The sequence below is a fragment of the Antechinus flavipes genome, chromosome X (assembly GCF_016432865.1).
Source record: "Antechinus flavipes isolate AdamAnt ecotype Samford, QLD, Australia chromosome X, AdamAnt_v2, whole genome shotgun sequence".
Lineage (NCBI taxonomy): Eukaryota > Metazoa > Chordata > Mammalia > Dasyuromorphia > Dasyuridae > Antechinus > Antechinus flavipes.
In genome coordinates, this window is record NC_067404.1 from 5309804 (window position 1) to 5327401 (window position 17598).

Consider the following 17598-nt stretch of genomic DNA (forward strand, 5'->3'; position numbering starts at 1 on the left):
TGCCCTCGGCCACTCCATCACCCCTGTCTCCCACATAAGGATGTGCATACTGCTTATTGAGCAAAACCCCTCTACCTGCATGAGTGGTCCCCTTCCAACCCATTTCCTCCAACAGACCACTTCCTCTATCATGTCTCACTTCAATACCTCCCTGGGCATTGGCTACTTTCCACAGCCTATAAACATGTCTATGTCTCCCCAATCCTTAAAAATACCTCTGTCTGGTTCTATTCATCCCTTCTAATTATCCTCTCATATAGCCCCTCCCCTTTGTATAAGCCAAACAACTTGACAAGTCCATTTCCAAAATCACCTTTATTTGATGTCCCTTCTCAACATTTTTTAAGGATTTCAAATTGAATATTTTATTAACATGGTAGTTGTCTTTGTAAATGTGCACAAATACTTGCACACTCTAAATGGAGAAAATTAAAAATAAAAGAGTTGTTTAGGTTTTTCATTATTGTAGGCAATCATGTCCACATCACTTATAAAGGTATTGCCGAATCTGTCCAAGGAAGCAGAATTTGGAAGGAGCAACAGTGGCATAGCAGAGCTTTCAACATGAGAGAGCTGACATCATGTGGACTTTTGCTGTGAAATTTGTCTTTGCAAAATATGAAAAGAAAACGGGCAGAAAATAAGAGGAAGTGGTGTAAAGTAGGCTTTTGCAGAGTCAATTTGAAGAAAAATGCTTAGTCCTTCTCTGGAACCAGTTTCAGAATTTTTCCAATTGCAATGGTCTTCCCCTCATCTCTTAAGGTAAAACGACCCATCTGAGGGAAATCTTTGAAGGTCTCAAGGCAGATGGTTCCTGCTGTTCTTAAACGGGCAATGCATACTTGATCTTGTTTGACAAAACGTGGTCGTGTCTTACTTTTTTCTCCTGTTTTTTTGTCTACCAAGCAGATTAAGGCTGTTATCTCTACTTCTTCGATACAGGTATGAATGTGCAGCACGGCATTATAACCTGAGCAGATGATAGATTTGTGCTCAATAATCACTATCTGAGCATCAAATGTACGTCCAAAATGACAAAGATTTTTAGGATCACAAAGTATGAATCCTGGAAGTATTTCTTCTTCTTCAATTCCCTTCAGTCTAATCTTGAGGTTTTCCCCTGGGGCTGCAGAATCAGTTTCTACATCATCAGAAAAGATTCTAAGAACTTCCACGGTGTGCTTGTTTGGCATCATCACAAGCTGCTGGCCTTTACAAATAGAGCCTGATTCCAACTTTCCCAGGACCACAGTGCCCATGTCCTTGTATTTATCCACAATCGGCAGTCTAATTGGTCCATCAACTGATCTGTTGAAGTTTGGCAAATCATCCAGATATGGAACAAATGGTAACCCAATATACCAAGGGCAGAAATCTGATGGCTCTTTAAGGTTTGCACCAGTCAGTCCTGAGCAGGGCATGAAGTGTATGTCCTTTTTGGGATTGAAGCCAACTTTTTTCAAAAATGGCAGCAACTTTTCTTTGCATTCTTCATATCTCTCATTGCTCCAATTTACTGTTGGGTCGTCCATTTTGTTAACAAGCACTATTAAGTGTTTTACACCGGCTGTTTTTGCCAACATGGCATGTTCTCTTGTCTGTCCTCCCTTTTCAAACCCAGTTTCAAATTCTCCCTTGCGAGCAGAGATGACCAGCACGGCCAGGTCAGCTTGAGAAGCGCCACCAATCATGTGTGGGACAAAACTCTTGTGCCCGGGGGCGTCTAGGATGGTGAAGTGCTTTTTTTCTGTCTCAAAGTAGGCTCGGCCCACTTCCACAGTTTTACCTTTGTCTCGTTCTTCCTGATTCGTGTCCAAGGCCCATGACAAGTACCAAGTTTCTCTGTTTTTTTCCTTAGCTTCTCGTTGATATTTTTCAAGTGTTCTTTTGTCAACCATCCCCGTCAAGTACATTATTTGTCCTCCAATGGTTGATTTGCCAGCGTCCACATGCCCAATGAACACTACGTTCACATGTTCTTTTTTTGAGGCGGCTGCTGGTGCTGCCACAGATTGACCTTTGGGTAGTTTTTCCTCCTTCTCCACCATCATTTCTGGAGCACTCGCCTCTGGAGGTCCCCCGTCCCCCAACGAGCCTTCCCCCGCTTCTGCTTCACTCGGTCCTTGGTGCTCCCACGATTCTTCTGGGGACATTTCGGTCTCTCCACTTGTTTTTGTGACCGGTTCTGAAACTTCCATGCTCACCGCTGAGCTGGAACCTTCATACGACACTGTCTGTTCTTGAGGAGGTTCCACAGGTGCCTCGGGGCCAGCAGGGCCTCCTGCTCCGGAGCCGCCTCCCCGGGCGGCGGTACCTGCGGGGGCGGCGGCGGCGGCGGCGGCGGCGGCTGGGGGCGGCGATGGCGGCGGCTCCCGGACCGGGCCCCTCAAGGAGGGCTGCAGGAACTCACCGGGGCGGATGTTGAGCTCCCCGCGCAAGGAGGCGCTGAGGTTCTGGGCCTCGGCCGCGGCGGCAGGAGGAGCGCCACCGGTGCTCGAGGTTTCCATGTCTGCCTGTTCCCAGCACTCGGGCGCTGACTTGCTGCTGCTGCCCACCCCGGGGTCGGGATCCATGATCTGGGTGGCTCCCTGCACGTGGAAAGGAGAGAGCGGGAAATAAGAGAGGAGGGAAGGGACAAGACGGAGCTCAAACTGAGCACACTGAGTGGGGAGAAGGGAGACAAGGAAAGAGGGAGAGAGACAGGTAGCACCCGAGGGCTGAGGCAAAACCCGGAAGTGTCGCTCAAGCCTCGTATCCGACTCTAGCTACTGGGCGGAAAAGAAGGTTGCGGTTCAACCCCGCCCCCAACTCTGCACATATGAGACTGAGTGCAGATTTCCTCCTTCCCTCCCCCTCCCAATTCCCTCTTATGAACTTTCTACGGTTTACTCGCCCTCAATCATTCCAATGAAACTTTTCTCATGTTGCTAATTATTTCTTCTATACTAAATCCCAGGTTCTTAAGCCTCATCTTTCCTAATTATTTGATTACTTTGCAGGCTTTCACACTGTAATTTAGCCTTCTCTTGATACTTTTATCTAGGTTTTTCTGAAAGTATTCCCTATAGTTTCTCCTTTTAGTCAGTAAACAAACATTTATTAAGTGCCTGCTGTGTATGTGAAAGATATTGTCATCAAGGACATAGCCTTTGTACTTCACATTTTAAACCAGGTAAAAATAAAGGCTGTCCTATTTTGTCTGGTCATATGCAAGCTTAAGATCCTTTACCCTTTCTTTATAGAGAATTAAAAGCCAAATTCTGATGGACAAACCACGGCTTTCTGGTAAAAACTACTCTGAGAGATCAAATTGTACTCTGCAAAAAACTTCAGTTTCTGTGGAGTCAGAGGACCCGGGTTCAAATGCAGCTTCTGCCAACAACTTGAACGGCATCAGATTCTTCTTCCATGGCTAGGAGATTAGTGAGATCACCAGAGTATATGGTATGATATTTGTTCCCTTCCCTGATGCATGTGTCATTGCAACAGCTGTTTGCTTTTATAGGTCTTCCTGTACATACCATTCTACAACCAGTGTCTATATTTCTCTAGCTCTGGTTCTGCCTTTCTCCATCTCTCCATCCCTAGATAAAACTTTGTTTGTCAATATGTACAATACGCACAGTGCCTGTCTGTACACATGTGGGTATGTCCTGATACTTTGTAGAAGCTGGTGATTTAGATCTGCTCCCATATGACAGTCCAGGAAAAAGCTCTGAAGAAGCCTTCCCCTTCCCTCTCACCAAGGGATCATAATGGATACCTGATAAAGTGATAGCCTGAGTATTCCAGGTATCCTTGCAACAACCAGTCACCATGAAAATCAGTGATTGGAACTGGATGCTGCTTCCATGCTGGACACCAAAATTTATATTCCACTAAAGTTTGGCTAGCTAATTTAATCTTAATTTCCACTAGAAAAGGTGTAAAACCCTGTCCTCTTTCAACAAGCCAGGGTAGGCATCCTGGTATTTATAATTTGGGATTTTTGATACAGGGGGCTATAGAGGGCCAGGAGGCAAGAATCCATCCCAGGTATTGAATCTTACAATAGCTTGGCTCACCAACTTCCCTTTTCTTATTCAATAGCAGAGACATACTTATTAATATATTGATAAGAAACTTGGTGACTGAAGCAAAATGCAAACCCAGCTATATAATGGATCAAAGACATAGCTTTGAACTTCGGATGGAAAAAGCAACCCACCATAGAGACTAAAGGCATTTGGGAGAAAGCTATTTAAAGACATTGGTATGATAAGTTTATTCTGATGTGTATCTCAACTGTTTACATCTCTGTTGAAGTAGCCAAGATCCAGGCCTAATTATTTGCATCTCAGTAGATTGTGCTTGCTGGAGAGAACATGGGAATATCAAAGAGTGTTTTTTGCATCAAGTCTATAAGCATTGTAAGTATATATGTTTGTCTCTCTGATTAATAAAATGTGAAGAATTCATATTGAATTCTTTCTGCCTGACCCTGACTGACACACTCTTATTTCTCTACTGAAGCTGGACTTCAACAGGGAGCTTTGCCGGGTGTTTATGCTTTCACATTTATGTTGATTAAATGATTCACCTCAAAAATAAATTGTGGGTATTGAGTCACATCAGCTAGTCATCTATACAGTGACATAGTGTAAGTTGTACTGGAGTTAAATAATTTCATTTGTGCTAACTGGCAAGGGAAAAACTCCTTTTTGATTTTTTATTCAGACATTACTAAAAATCTACATTTGGCCCCTACACATCAAAGTTCTGCCAGAGGTCAGATGATGGGAAGAAGAGTTTGGCCTTAGTTTGCTTTGAATGATTAAACTTGTTTGACAACTATAACAATAGAAGGTCTCAGTACCAGTTCCTTATTGTGAAGATATCCAGCATAAAGTATGTAAATTTTGGCAAATATCCCTCCAACAGTGATATTCATTGTTCTTAAGCCTCTCCTAGCTCTGTTTGTCTGAATGCTGAGGATCCTTTTAGTGTGGCCAGTCAACATATAGTCAAAAGTCCTCCTGGTTCAGTGACACTTTTTTTGTTTGTTTTTTGTTTTGAAAGTATAGCTTTTTATTTACAAAACATATGCTTGGGTAATCTTTCAACATTGACCCTTGAAAAACCTTCCATTCCAATTTTCCCCTCCTTCCTCTCACCTCCTGCCCCACTTGGCAGGTATTCCAATATATGTTAAAATATATGCTAAATCCAATATGTGTATACACAGCCATACATTTATCTTGCTGCACAAGAAAAATTGGATCTAGAAAGAAAAAAAAAAACCTGATAAGGAAAACAAAAATGCAAGCAAACAACAACAGAAAGAGTAAAAATACCATGTGTTCCACACTTAGTTCCCACAGTCCTCTCTCTGGATGTAGATGGCTCTCTTCATTACTGAACAATTGGAACTGGTTTGAATCAACTCATTGTTGAAGAGGGCCACATCCATCAGAACTAATCATCATATAGTCTTGTTGTTGAAGTGTATAATCATCTCCTGGTTCTGCTCACTTCACTCAGCATCAGTTCATGTAAGTCTCTCCAGGCCTCTCTGAAATCCTCCTGTTGGTCATTTCTTACAGAACAATAATATTCCATGACATTCATATACCACAATTTACCCAGCCATTCGCCAACTAATGGGCATCCATTCATTTTCCAGTTTGGGGCCACTACAAACAGGGCTGCCACAAACCTTTTTGCACATGTGGGTCCCTTTCCCTTCTTTAGTATCTCTTTGGGATATAAGCCCAGTAGTAACACTTCTGGGTCAAAGGGTATGCACAGCTTGATAACTTTTTGAACATAGTTCCAAACTACTCTCCAGAATGGTTGTATCACTTCACAATTCCACCAAAAATGTATCAGTGTCCCAGTTTTCCCACATCCTCTCCAATATTCATCATTGTCTTTTCCTGCCATCCTAGCCAATCTGAGAGGTGTGTAGTAGTATTTCAGAGTTGCATTTCTTAATTTACACTTCTGTGAACAATAGTGATTTGGAGCACTTTTCATATGACTAGAAATAGTTTTAATTTCTTCATCTCAAAATTGTTCATATCCTTTGACCATTTATCAATTGGAGAATGGTTTGATTTCTTATAAACTTGAGACAATTCTCTATATATTTTGGAAATGAGGCCTTTATCAGAACCTTTGAATGTAAAAATGTTTTCCCAGTTTATTGCTTCCCTTCTAATCTTGTTGGCATTTGTTTTGTTTATACAAAAACTTTTTAACTTAATGTAATCAAAATTATCTATTTTGTGATCAATAATGATATCTAGTTCTTCTTTGGTCACAAATTCCTTCCTCCTCCACAGATCTGAGAGACAAACTATCCTATGTTCTTCTAATTTATTTATAATCTCATTCTTTATGTCTAGATCATGAATCCATTTTGACCTTACCTTTGTATATGGTGTTAAGTGTGATTAAGTGCCTAGTTTCTGCCATACTAGTTTCCAATTTTCCCAGCGTTTTTTGTCAAATAGTGAATCCTTATCCCCAAAGCTGGGATCTTTGGGTTTGTCAGACACTAGATTTCTATAGTCATTGACTATTTTGTCCTGTGAACCTAACCTATTCCACTGACCAATTAGTCTATTTCTTAGCCAGTGCCCAACAGTTTTTATGACTGTTGCTTTATGATATAGTTTTAGATCTGGTACAGCTAGGCCACCTTTATTTGATTTTTTTTTCATGAGTTCCCTTGGAGATTCTGGTTTAAAAGCTTCCTTTCGGATTGCTTGCCATCTGGGGGAGGGGGTGGAGGGAGGGAGGGGGGAAATCGGAACAGAAGTGAATGCAAGGGATAATGTTGTAAAAAATTACCCTGGCATGAGTTCTATCAATAAAAAGTTATTAAAAAGAAAAAGCTTCCTTTCATCTCTGACATTCTGTGATCTCTGAGTGTAACATCAACTTACAACCATGAACTCATTATGAAACTCAGCCTATGGATAATAATTTGTCTTGCTTAAATCCACATGGTTCTTTCTTTGGCATCTTTAGGAAATTTCTTTAAAGGAAATATTATGGTTTACAGAATTTTCTCATATTTAGGCAGAGGTTGGGCTCTCTATATAAAACGGCATTTCTATCTTTCTCTAATTTACCCTTGGCATCTTTGTGATTGAGGCAAAAGTCAAATTCTTAGAATCCTTTGTATAACTAAAAAGCAGATTACAAGAGTTTCTATGACTAGACAGTTGTTAAAAGGGGAAGTCAAGGAAAGAACAGACCTCTTCTTAAAACCTTGGGACTCAAGTAAGTGCATATACCACTGCCATCAGCCTGGGTCTTCTGAGATGCTCAGTGGTTATATTTGCTATTCCCTTTCTCTGCCAGAGAGTCTTTCCTTCTCTTTCTCCTTTTCCTAATTAATACAATTCTGCCAGTTCTTGGCTCAGCTTGCTTTGACTCTGCTTCTTCCTATTTCCCAACACAAGGAATCTTGATCTTTTTGCTGAGATGCCTCCTAGCTTTCATACAATTTCCTATAGGCATGATCAATTCCTTAAGGCAGCAAGAGAACTAAAAAAAACCATTTAAAAATAATTGTTGATATTATAAAATATTTGGGAGTGTACCTTTAGAGATAAACTAAGAAAATATATGAACACAAAATACTTTTCATACAAATAAAGTCAGGTTTAAGCAATTAGAATGATATCAACTGCTCATGGATAAGCTGAGCAGTGTAATGGGCTGAGGCTTGAGTTGATGCACTGAGGTCCCAAGCATGTGAGGCTAAATAGTAATTGGACCATACTCTATTAATATATATGCTTGGAGAAAGAATGGCCCCCGCCTACTCTTTGTGCAAGTCCTGATGTATTGTATAGGAAATGACGTTTTTGGTGGGTAGAGGCAGGGAAGTGGAAAAGGAAGGGGAAAGGGAGACTGCCGGTTTCTTGACACAACTGCTCCATTGCAATCGCAACCGCCCTTCACCTCCCATCCACCTCTGCTAGCTGGCTTCCTGTTGCAGCTGCCCATATTGCTATCGCAATCCTTCTTCACCTCTACTGAGAATAAAGATTGAAGATTTTTCCCTTAACCTGAATTCCTGACTCCGGCTGATTTTAAATACGCGGTCATCACAGAGCAGTATAATAAAAATGACAATTCTACAGTAAATCATTTTTGTTATTCAGTGCTATGTTCAATTAACATTTCAAAATTATTTTATAGGCTAGGAAAAATCATTACAAAATTTGTCTGGAAAACAACAATTCAAGACTATTAAAGGAATTACTGAAAAAATGGGAGAGAAGGTGGAATAATAATACCAGACCTCAAACTGTATTATATAGTAATAATCATTAAAACGATCTGGTACTGTTTTAGAAATAGTGTAGTGAATCAGTGGAATAGATGAGGTACACAAGACACAGGGAGTAAATGACCATAGCAATCCAGTGTTAGATAAATGGCAAGAACACCCTACTGTACCAAATCTTCTGGAAAATCTAGGGCAGAATCTAGGTATGGCCTTATAAGCCACACTGTATACCAAGAGGATGTCAAAATGGACTCATGATTTAGATATTAATTTGATATCAATTAAGTTAATACCATGAGCTAATTAGGAGAGTATGCTATAGTTTAGTTGCCAGGTCTGTGAAAAGGGAAGAATTCAGGACCAAAGAGGAGATAAAGAGCATTACATCACTACTTGTTTTAGTGAGAACTAGCCTGGAGATGTTTATATTTTCTGGAACTAAACTTGCATTCTGGGATTTTTGTTCTGATCTTTTCTGGTTGTCCAAGAAGTATCAGTGTTCTTTTCTAGCTGTTGTTTATTTTTGTCACTCTACCTTTACCTGAGGTGACATTTTGTCTTAGGAAATCTGGAGAGCTTAGAATTTTGTGATCTACTCCATTTCCCCAGAATTCTCTTCTTTAGAGTAATTTTTAACGGTATTTGGAGAGGTTTAGGGGAAAGTACAGAACACTCCCTGCCTTTCCTCTCCTGTATTGGCTCCACTATCAACAGACAAGAATCAATAGTGGAAGATGTATGCTCTATCAAAAAGCCTAACAATAAAAATAATAATATTAATAATAAATAATAACATTTATTGTATCAGTTTTTTAAAAGCACTTTAGAAAGATCTTATTTGAACCTTATATATACCCTGTAGTTTACTTAACATAGGTATTATTATCACCCCCATTTGGCAGATATAAACATTGAGGTTAAGAGAGTTTTAGTGGCTTGCCAATGTAATACAGTGATTAAGGCAGAACTTCAGCAATTCACCAGTAGTAGGGTGGCTGATGTTGGGAAGAAAAAAGTCCAAAATCTGAAGTAGATAAAAGAAATTTATGGAATAACTTGTTAGAGGAGACTAAGGAGTGTGTGGCTCCCTCTTGGCCAGGCTCTGGAAAGATTGTATTGTATGCTGTTTAAACCCCTAACCAAAACATCAGGGGCAAATTCAGTGCACACCAGGATGCCCCCCCCATCCCACCCCTCTCATTCTGTCTCCTTCTGCCTGGAAAAAGTAGGAGACTGAGAGGCGACCTTTCCTCAGATCACCCTCTATCTCCTCTGGTGTGGGGGCTGTCAGGAATTGAAATCCCTTCAAGGGCTGGGGGTTTTCAGATGCTGCTGAGCTATTGTGCTTTTACCTTCTGTGGAGCCCAGGACACCCTTCCCTGTCCTCCTCCTTCAGCAGTGTGTACTCTTGGAGTTTCCGTAAACCAGTGGCCCCACAACCACCCCAAACTAAATTCAGAGGCTGCTCCTCAGCCCTAGCCTTAGCATCCTGGCCCAAGGAACCTAGGATCTTGTTCAGCACCGGTTCCATTTCTAAGTGGATAATGCACTGTGGCCCCCTTCCCTAACAAGGTTGGGTGATGAATGTTTGCAGGGTATGGGGGGGGGGGGAGGGAACTCCTACTGCTCTGGGTCTGATGTCACAAAGCCTCCTCTCTCTCCCTTCTCCCTTCTCCCTCCTCTGCTCTGGGAGACTAGCCCCATCCTCCGGTGACGTCACAGCGACTGCTCCTCCCACCTATTAAACCTGACTCTCTTTTGTCTCAGTGTGAGGATGTGCGGGAATGAGAGCCATTGAAAGTCTGTGCGCCCCTCAGTCATTTCCCTTCCCTTCTACCTTGAGACTCCTCCTCTCCATTATCCCCATCTTCCATTCTGACAAATCCGGAAGGTCCTGGAGTGTAAGTGACCCCTCCTTTGCACCTTCCTCAGCCTCTCCATTTCTTCTCCTTCTCTTTCTCTTCTCTTCCCTCTCCACTTCCGCCTTTTCATGAATCTCTCCCCTCCCCAGTTGGTTTCTCTTAATGTCCAGGCATGTGTGTGGAAGGAGAAGGGTTTATGAAAGGTCCTGGGAGTATCCACACCTTTGTTTTTGTTGTGTTGTATATGTAGATAGCATCATCTGTGTGTGAGAATGTCTGTGTGGGTCGAGGTGTATGTCTGTACCTGTGTGAATCTGTGTGTCTGTTCCTCCCGGGCTACTCTGCCTTTCCAGGGCTCTGTCTATAGTACTAGGGGGTTTGGGGTAGGGTGTTGTAGGGTGGGCTAGGGTGTGATGGAGACTAACAGGGAGAAGCCTTTGGAGACCTTCCTTGGCTCCCCTCCTCAATTGGACTTTTCTACCCTTTTTTGTGCTCCTCTTCCTATCATCTTTGGCTTGGCCTTGGATCTTCAAAGCGAGGAGACAGTTTAGAAAAAAAAAAATTTTTAATATGTATTAACTAGTATTTGTTGTGATAGCTTGCCTTGAAGATCAAAGGGAATGAAAATTATAGCAATAGGAGCATATCTTATTGTAATAAAATCCCAGTTACAAAAATACAAACATATAGGAAAACAGGGAGTGATTATTTTATTTCTAAAGATTTCTACCTTGCTAAATAATTCACCTTTAATTTTTTTCCTTTACAAATATTTTTTTCAAGTATCTCTAAACGTAGTTTTTAACATTTTTTGGTAAGCTTTTAAGTTACAAATTCTTCCCCTTCCCTTCTCCATATTGTCTCTTTTGTCTGGTGACATTTAATTTAATGATATAGTTATATTTTATTCTGGTTACACCCAGCAGCTGGTGAAAGAGACTTCCCAAGTACTTTGTTTCAGAATAAAAACAGGGCATTGTCCTTGAACCTTCCTATTTCAATGATTTCGAGGCTGAAGGAAGGAAATTGTTTTAATGTGCACTTCCCTCATTAGGTGAGATTTGGTGCAGTTTGTCATATTGATACTTTGGATTTCTTTGAAAACTTCCTGTTCATATCCTATGACCTATTGAAGAATGGCTTTTGATTTTGGAAATTGGAATCAGTTTCTTCTATATGTTGTATATGTATCAGTATTTAGAGAACATTGCTACAAAAATTATTTTCTTCAGTTAAATGTTTATCTTCTGGTTTTAAACATACTTGATCTGTTTGTGAAAAGCATTTAAACTTTACAGAAGCAGAATTAATGCATTTTATTTTCTGTGATTTTTCTGTGTTGCTTTTTTTGTCATAATCTCTTTGCTTATACATAGATATGAAAAGTAATTTATTCCTCCCTCCTCCCGTTTGCTATTAATTGCTCTTTTAGGTCTAATTCATGTATGTATTTGTAATTTAATTTCATAGGTAAAATGTTGATGGCTTATCAAATTTTCTGGCAAATTGCTTTCTCTTTATACTATTATTTAAAATCAAATATTGTGTCTTCCCCTAACAGCCTAACCCCCACAACGTACTTTATTTGGATATATTAAACACTAAGTTATTTTATTGTTTTGCTTCTGTAAATTGCATACCTAATGTTTCCATTGTTCAGCGTTTCAGTTTTTAACATGTTGAAATTATTTTCTGGACAGCTCTGGTTTTTTGTGGGGCATAAAGTCAGAAAAAGTATTCTGACTTCAAATCTGGCCTCAGATACTTACTAACTGTGGTACCAAAGCAAGTCAATTAACCCTGTTTACCTTAGTTTCTCATCTGTCAAATGAGATGCAGAAGAAATTGACACACCTCTCCAATATTTTTGCCAAAAAAAACCCAAATATGTTCAGGAAAACTCAGACAATACTTAACAGCAATTGTTTTCATAATCTCTGATTGCTATATAATTAACTTCTAAACCCTTCCTTTCCTCTTCTCCTCCCCTCTATTACTTTCCTTGAGAGACTTGAACTCTATTTTTTAAATGATTGATACCTCCCTCTCAGACCCAGCATCTGCTCTCAGAAATCTTGGCCCTCCTGCAAGTGGAAGATGCACTCTGGCATCCTCCCCTCACCAGTCTGGATGATGGAAATTTTTTTTTTGGGGGGGGGGGCTTTCCAGTGCTCTGATTCTGCCAAAATACATTCCCCTCACATCTTTTCTTTCTTTTCCTTTTTCTCTAGATGGAAACCAGCTTGGCTGACAGTCTTCTCTGTCAGAGAAGAAGGAAGAGGAAGAGAAGGAAAAGAGAACTCTCTTTTCCCTGAGTCTGAAGGGGGTTTATGTGCAGCTGAAAATTTGTCTATCCCCAGTCCCCTCCTGTGGTGATCTTTTTCTTCCCAAAGGCAGCCAGGTGATAAGAGTTCAGATCTTTTATTATCTCCAATATAGCCCGGTTAGCTTAGAGGCCTCTCTCTCTGCTTGGTTCCAAGAGCTCTTGCCTCTTTGTCCTTTGCTTCTGCCTCTACTTTCTTCAGCCTCCAGAGCCAGCACCACTCTTCATATCATTCCAGTGAAATCTCCCAAAGTGCTCTCTCTCTGTACCAGAGTGCTCCTCTCCAATCCAGCTGAACTCTCTTCTGCGACCAGCCAGCCAAGTGGAATATATTCTCTCTTGCTTTGCCTCGGAGAGAGGGCTTCTGGCGTAATTCTGCTGAAATCTGACCGAGAGCCTCTGTCTGTTTTTCTTATACAAGAGGGATGAATTGTGGGATACAAGAGAGAGGGATTATGGGTTTTCTCCCATAGTGCTCTCTGGCCCAAAGAGCTTCAAGGGAGGTGTGAACTCACAAAGTTACAAAGTTTACTTTGTGAATCTGGCAAACTTGTGAACTCCAATGAGTAAAGGTGCAAACACAAGCATTGTACTAATTAGTTCTACTTAGTACCTTGTTTCAGGTTCTGCCCAAAACATCTTCCTGTAAGATTAGATCAACTCTAATGAGTTAGCAGTTTGTAAGGATTCCAACACCTCCCCTTCTCATCATAACACAAAGACCCTTGTTCCCTCTTGACAGATACAGAAGTTCCTATACATATCTTCTTTTAACCTATTCTCAAAAGTGTTTTGGTTTCTAATTTTTGTCTTCTTAAACTTCCCTCTGTTCTATTGATATCCACTCTTGCTTCTCTTAATCCTCTTCCCTTTCTATTTTCATATTTCTACATCCAAATGAGTATGAATATTATTCCTTCTTTGAGCCAATTCCTAACAAGATTCATGTCATCCACTTCCCACTTCCTCCATTTTCCCCTCCAGTGTAAACTCTTTCATGCATCTTTTATGTCAGATAATTTAGATCATTCTACTTTTCCCTTTCCTCTTTTCACTGCACATTCTTCTTTATCAAAACTTTTTTTATATGATCATATCACCACATTCAATTCACACCTCTGCTGTCTGTATAATCCATCAAATTGCTCTAATTATGAGAAACTTTTTAGAAGTCATAAATATCATTTTCCCATGTAAGAATATAAACAGCTTAAACTTATAAAATTCCTTATGATTTCTCTTTCCTGTTTACCTTTTTATGCTTCTTTTGCATGTTGTATTTGAAAGTCTAATGAAGTCTGATCTTTTCATGAGGAATGCTTGAAAATCCTGTGTTTCGTCCATTCCTCTCTGTAGCAATATACTCGATTTTGTTTGGAGGTTGAATCTTGGTTGTAATCCTAGCTCTTGCCCTCTGGAATATCATATTTCAAGTCCTCTGATCTTTTAATGTAGAAGCTCCTAACTTTTGTGTTATCCCAAATGTAGCTCCACAATATTTTAATTGTTTCTTTTTGTCTGTTTGCAGTATTTTCTCTTTGATCTTGGAAAGTCAACTTTTAGGTGGCCAAAATATTCCTGGGAATTTTCATTTTGGGATATTTTTCATAAAGTGACCAGTAGATTATTTTAATTTCTCTTTTACCTCATGGTTCTAGAATATCAGGACAAAACTGATATTCCTTGGTATTTTCTTGAAAGATTTATTTTTCATCTTGAATTTCTGGTAATAATTTTTATGTTATTTCTCCTACATGTATGATCCAGGTCAGTTGTTTTTCCAATGAGATATTTCACATTTTCTTCTATTTTTTTCATTCTTATAATTTTATTTGTTTGTTTCTTGATGTCTCATGAAGTCATTTCCACCCATTTGTACAATTGTAACTTTTGAGGGGATATTTCCTTCAGTGAGCTTTTGTACCTTTTTTCAATTTGGCCAGATATGCTTTTTAATGAGTTCTTCTCCTCAGTGAATTTTTTATATTCTTTTCCATTTGGCCAATTCTGTTTTTCAGGGAATTATTTTCTTCATTCAGTTTTGTGCCACTTGTAATATTTGGTCTAGTCTGTTTTTAAACTTACAAAATTCTTACAAATAAAAAACTTATAAAAATATAAAAAAAACTTATAAAATTTAAACATAAAATTTTTCAGTATTTGTTTGTGCCTCCTTTACCAAGCTGTTGACTCTTTTTTTCATCATTTTCTTGCATCACTCTCATTTGTCTTCCCAATTTTTCCTGAACCTTTCTTAATTTAAAATTTTTTTTTGCTCCCCCATGGTCTTAGATAATTTTTTTCTTTGAGGCTTTGGATGCAGAAATTTTGATTTTGTTGTCTTTTTCTGAGTGTGCACATTGATCTTCCTTGTCACCATGGTATCTTTCTAGGGTCAGAATTTTTTTCTGCTCATTTTCAAGTTTATTTCTTGACTTTTACTTCCATGCTGTAATGGAGTTCTGATTCCCAAGTGGAGAGAGCAGTGTCCCATGCTTCAGGTTTTCTGTGCAACTGTTTTCAGAGATAATTCTGGAGGCCTACAAGTTTTTGACTCTTCCAAGAGGGTATGATCTAAAGAGATGTGTTTTCCTGTAAAGTGCACTTGTTTGTGAGTGACCACAAGCATTCTCTTCTACCCTGGAACTATGACCAGAATTCCTTTTCCCTTGCAACCACAAGATTTGCTGTGCTAGTGCTCCCTCTGCCACTAAGACTAACCCAAAACTGAGGTCCAAATCTAAGTGCAGACAATATAACAGTTTGGCTTCTGGCTCTGAAAAAAGACCCCTATAAGCTCCTTCTGATCCATTTTCCAATATCCAAACTGTATGTTGGGCTGAAAGCTCTGGAAACTGCTACTACTATCATTGATTCAGTAACTGGAGGCCTGCTCCTGGCTTGCTGGTACCTGATATTCTTGCTTCAGTATGAGCTCAACTGAGCTCCTCTCCCACCCTAGTGAAACAGACTTTTCCTTATCAGATTCTACATTGTCTTGGGCTTAAAAATTGTTTTATTCCATCTTTTTGTGGGTTCTGCTTCTCTAAAATTTGTATAGAGTCCTTATTTTAAGTTTCAAGTATTTTCCAGGCAGCTAGTTTCTCACTGGATCTGAAATCAGGAAGAGTCATTTCTTGAGTTCAAATCTGGTCTCAGACACTTACTAGTTCACTAAGTTACCCTCAGCATGTCTCTTAACCCTGCAGCTTTCAATTCCTCATGTGTCAAATGAACTGCAGAAGGAAATTGCAAACAACTCCAATATCTTTGCTTGGAAAACCACAAATTGGTACAAGAAAAGTCAGACAGGATTAAATAACAAAAACTTTTTATAATTACTTATCTGAATGAGGTGTGCTACTGATAATCACTAACCCAGAATGCTTTCTGTCTTCCTTCTCCCTCTCTGTTATTGCTCTTCAGACACTTGACCTCTTTTAAAAAAATAATTATTGATGTTTTCTTTTTTTACATCAACAAGGGTATTCCAAGGATCCTTCCTTTTTCCCTTCCCCAAAAGACATCCCATGTGACAAACAGTTTTTTTCCCCTTGGGAAGATGAAAACTAAGCAGAACTGATGGAGGTTTTTTTGGGAAGATGTGTAATGTCTAACATCTGGATGAGGTAAGGTGATGGTGTCATCTCATGTTTTCTTTTCAGTTCTACTTATTCTTTAACATTTTGTTACAGGTTCTTTGAATTTTTTGTTGTGTCATTCTTTCCATTTAAATTGTGGTAGGATACTGTGTATGTATACTGTTTTCCTGGCTCTGCCTACTTCACTTTTCATCAGCTCACAAAGAGCTTTCTATACTTTCCTGTACTCATCACTCCCATAATTTCTTAAATCATAGTATTGCATTATTCATGTTCCACAATTTGTTTAGCAATCATTCCCTAGTTGATGAGCATCTACTTTGTTTCCAATTCATAGCTGTCACTACAGATACTCTTAGAAATATTTTGGAGTATATGGTACTTTTTTATTGGCTTATTATGGGACCTTATTAATGGCTTCCTTTTCTTATTAAAAGTGTATTACTAGCCTTCCTTGTAATGGAGTCCTTATTTTAAAGGATATGAAAATGTCACTTTCCTTGCATAATTCCAAATTACTTTCCAAAATGATTGTGCCATTATTCAGATCCATCAATAATGTATTTGTGTCCCCATCTTCCTATATCCTCTTTAAATTTGAATTTCCATTTTTTGTCCTTTTTCCTATGTTGCAACAGAAACCATGCAAGTTTCTCTAATATGTAAGGTATATAGAAAACCAATTCTTATTTATATTCATAAGAGAAATTTTCCTAACTAATAAATAATCAAAATTTTACTCCTGTGAATAGAGGTAATATCTGGTTGAAATGAACATTCAAGCTAATCCAAGTGTGTGTATGGTGATGTAATGGTTCTCTAGTTCACACATATTCAGTGTGCTGTAATGATGTAATTGTAAAAGGGTATTTAAGGGCTGAGAGAACTGGAAATAGACATTCCCTCTTTGACTATCTTCCTGGTGGCTCTCCTGCCTCCTGCACTCCTCCACTAAGATCAAGGCTGGTCCCCAGATCCTCCAGAGAGGTAGTCCAGACACTACATTTTGGCATCCTAACAGGGACCTTCAGAAAGACACTACAATTTATATGTGATAAGGACTCTGAAGAGATATCTTACAGCCTCAAAAGTTGACTTGTCCCTCTGTCTCCAGTGTTTAAAATCAAGAACTGAGTTCAAATCCTGCCTCTCATACTTATAAGTTTTGTGACCCATATCAAGTCCTTTTACCTCTCTTCACCATTTTGGTGCCAGACTGGGACAATTAAAGTTGCTGCTGAAAGGATTATCCTAAGGCTCTTTGAACTCCATGTTTGAGGGAACAAACTTGAAAGGACAGAGACCAGCCAAGGGATGGCACAAATGATGGTATACCATAATGGGAAGGTATTGGATTCCAAAGAAAGAAGCAGACCTCACCAGCATGGAATATATATTTCAATATATTGATATTACTGGAGCTAATTTTATATTGCATAAGGAAAGTTCCACATGAGAACAGTTCTGTGACTGTCAAAGGACAGACTGATGGATCCCCAAACATGCACTGGGCCAGTTCCTCTT

General features: G+C 39.4%; 1 protein-coding gene across 2 annotated transcripts in view; it reads right to left on the bottom strand.

Annotated features, from left to right (window-relative positions):
- Positions 1-300: 300 nt before the first annotated feature.
- Positions 301-17598, bottom strand: part of LOC127542965 (eukaryotic peptide chain release factor GTP-binding subunit ERF3A-like) — a 102026-nt gene continuing 84728 nt past the window's right edge. For both annotated transcript variants that reach the window (XM_051968915.1, XM_051968914.1), the window contains one exon: positions 301-2588. In XM_051968915.1, the coding sequence (XP_051824875.1) occupies positions 696-2588 (1893 nt within the window). In that variant the 3' untranslated portion in view covers positions 301-695. The remainder of the gene's footprint in view (positions 2589-17598) is intronic.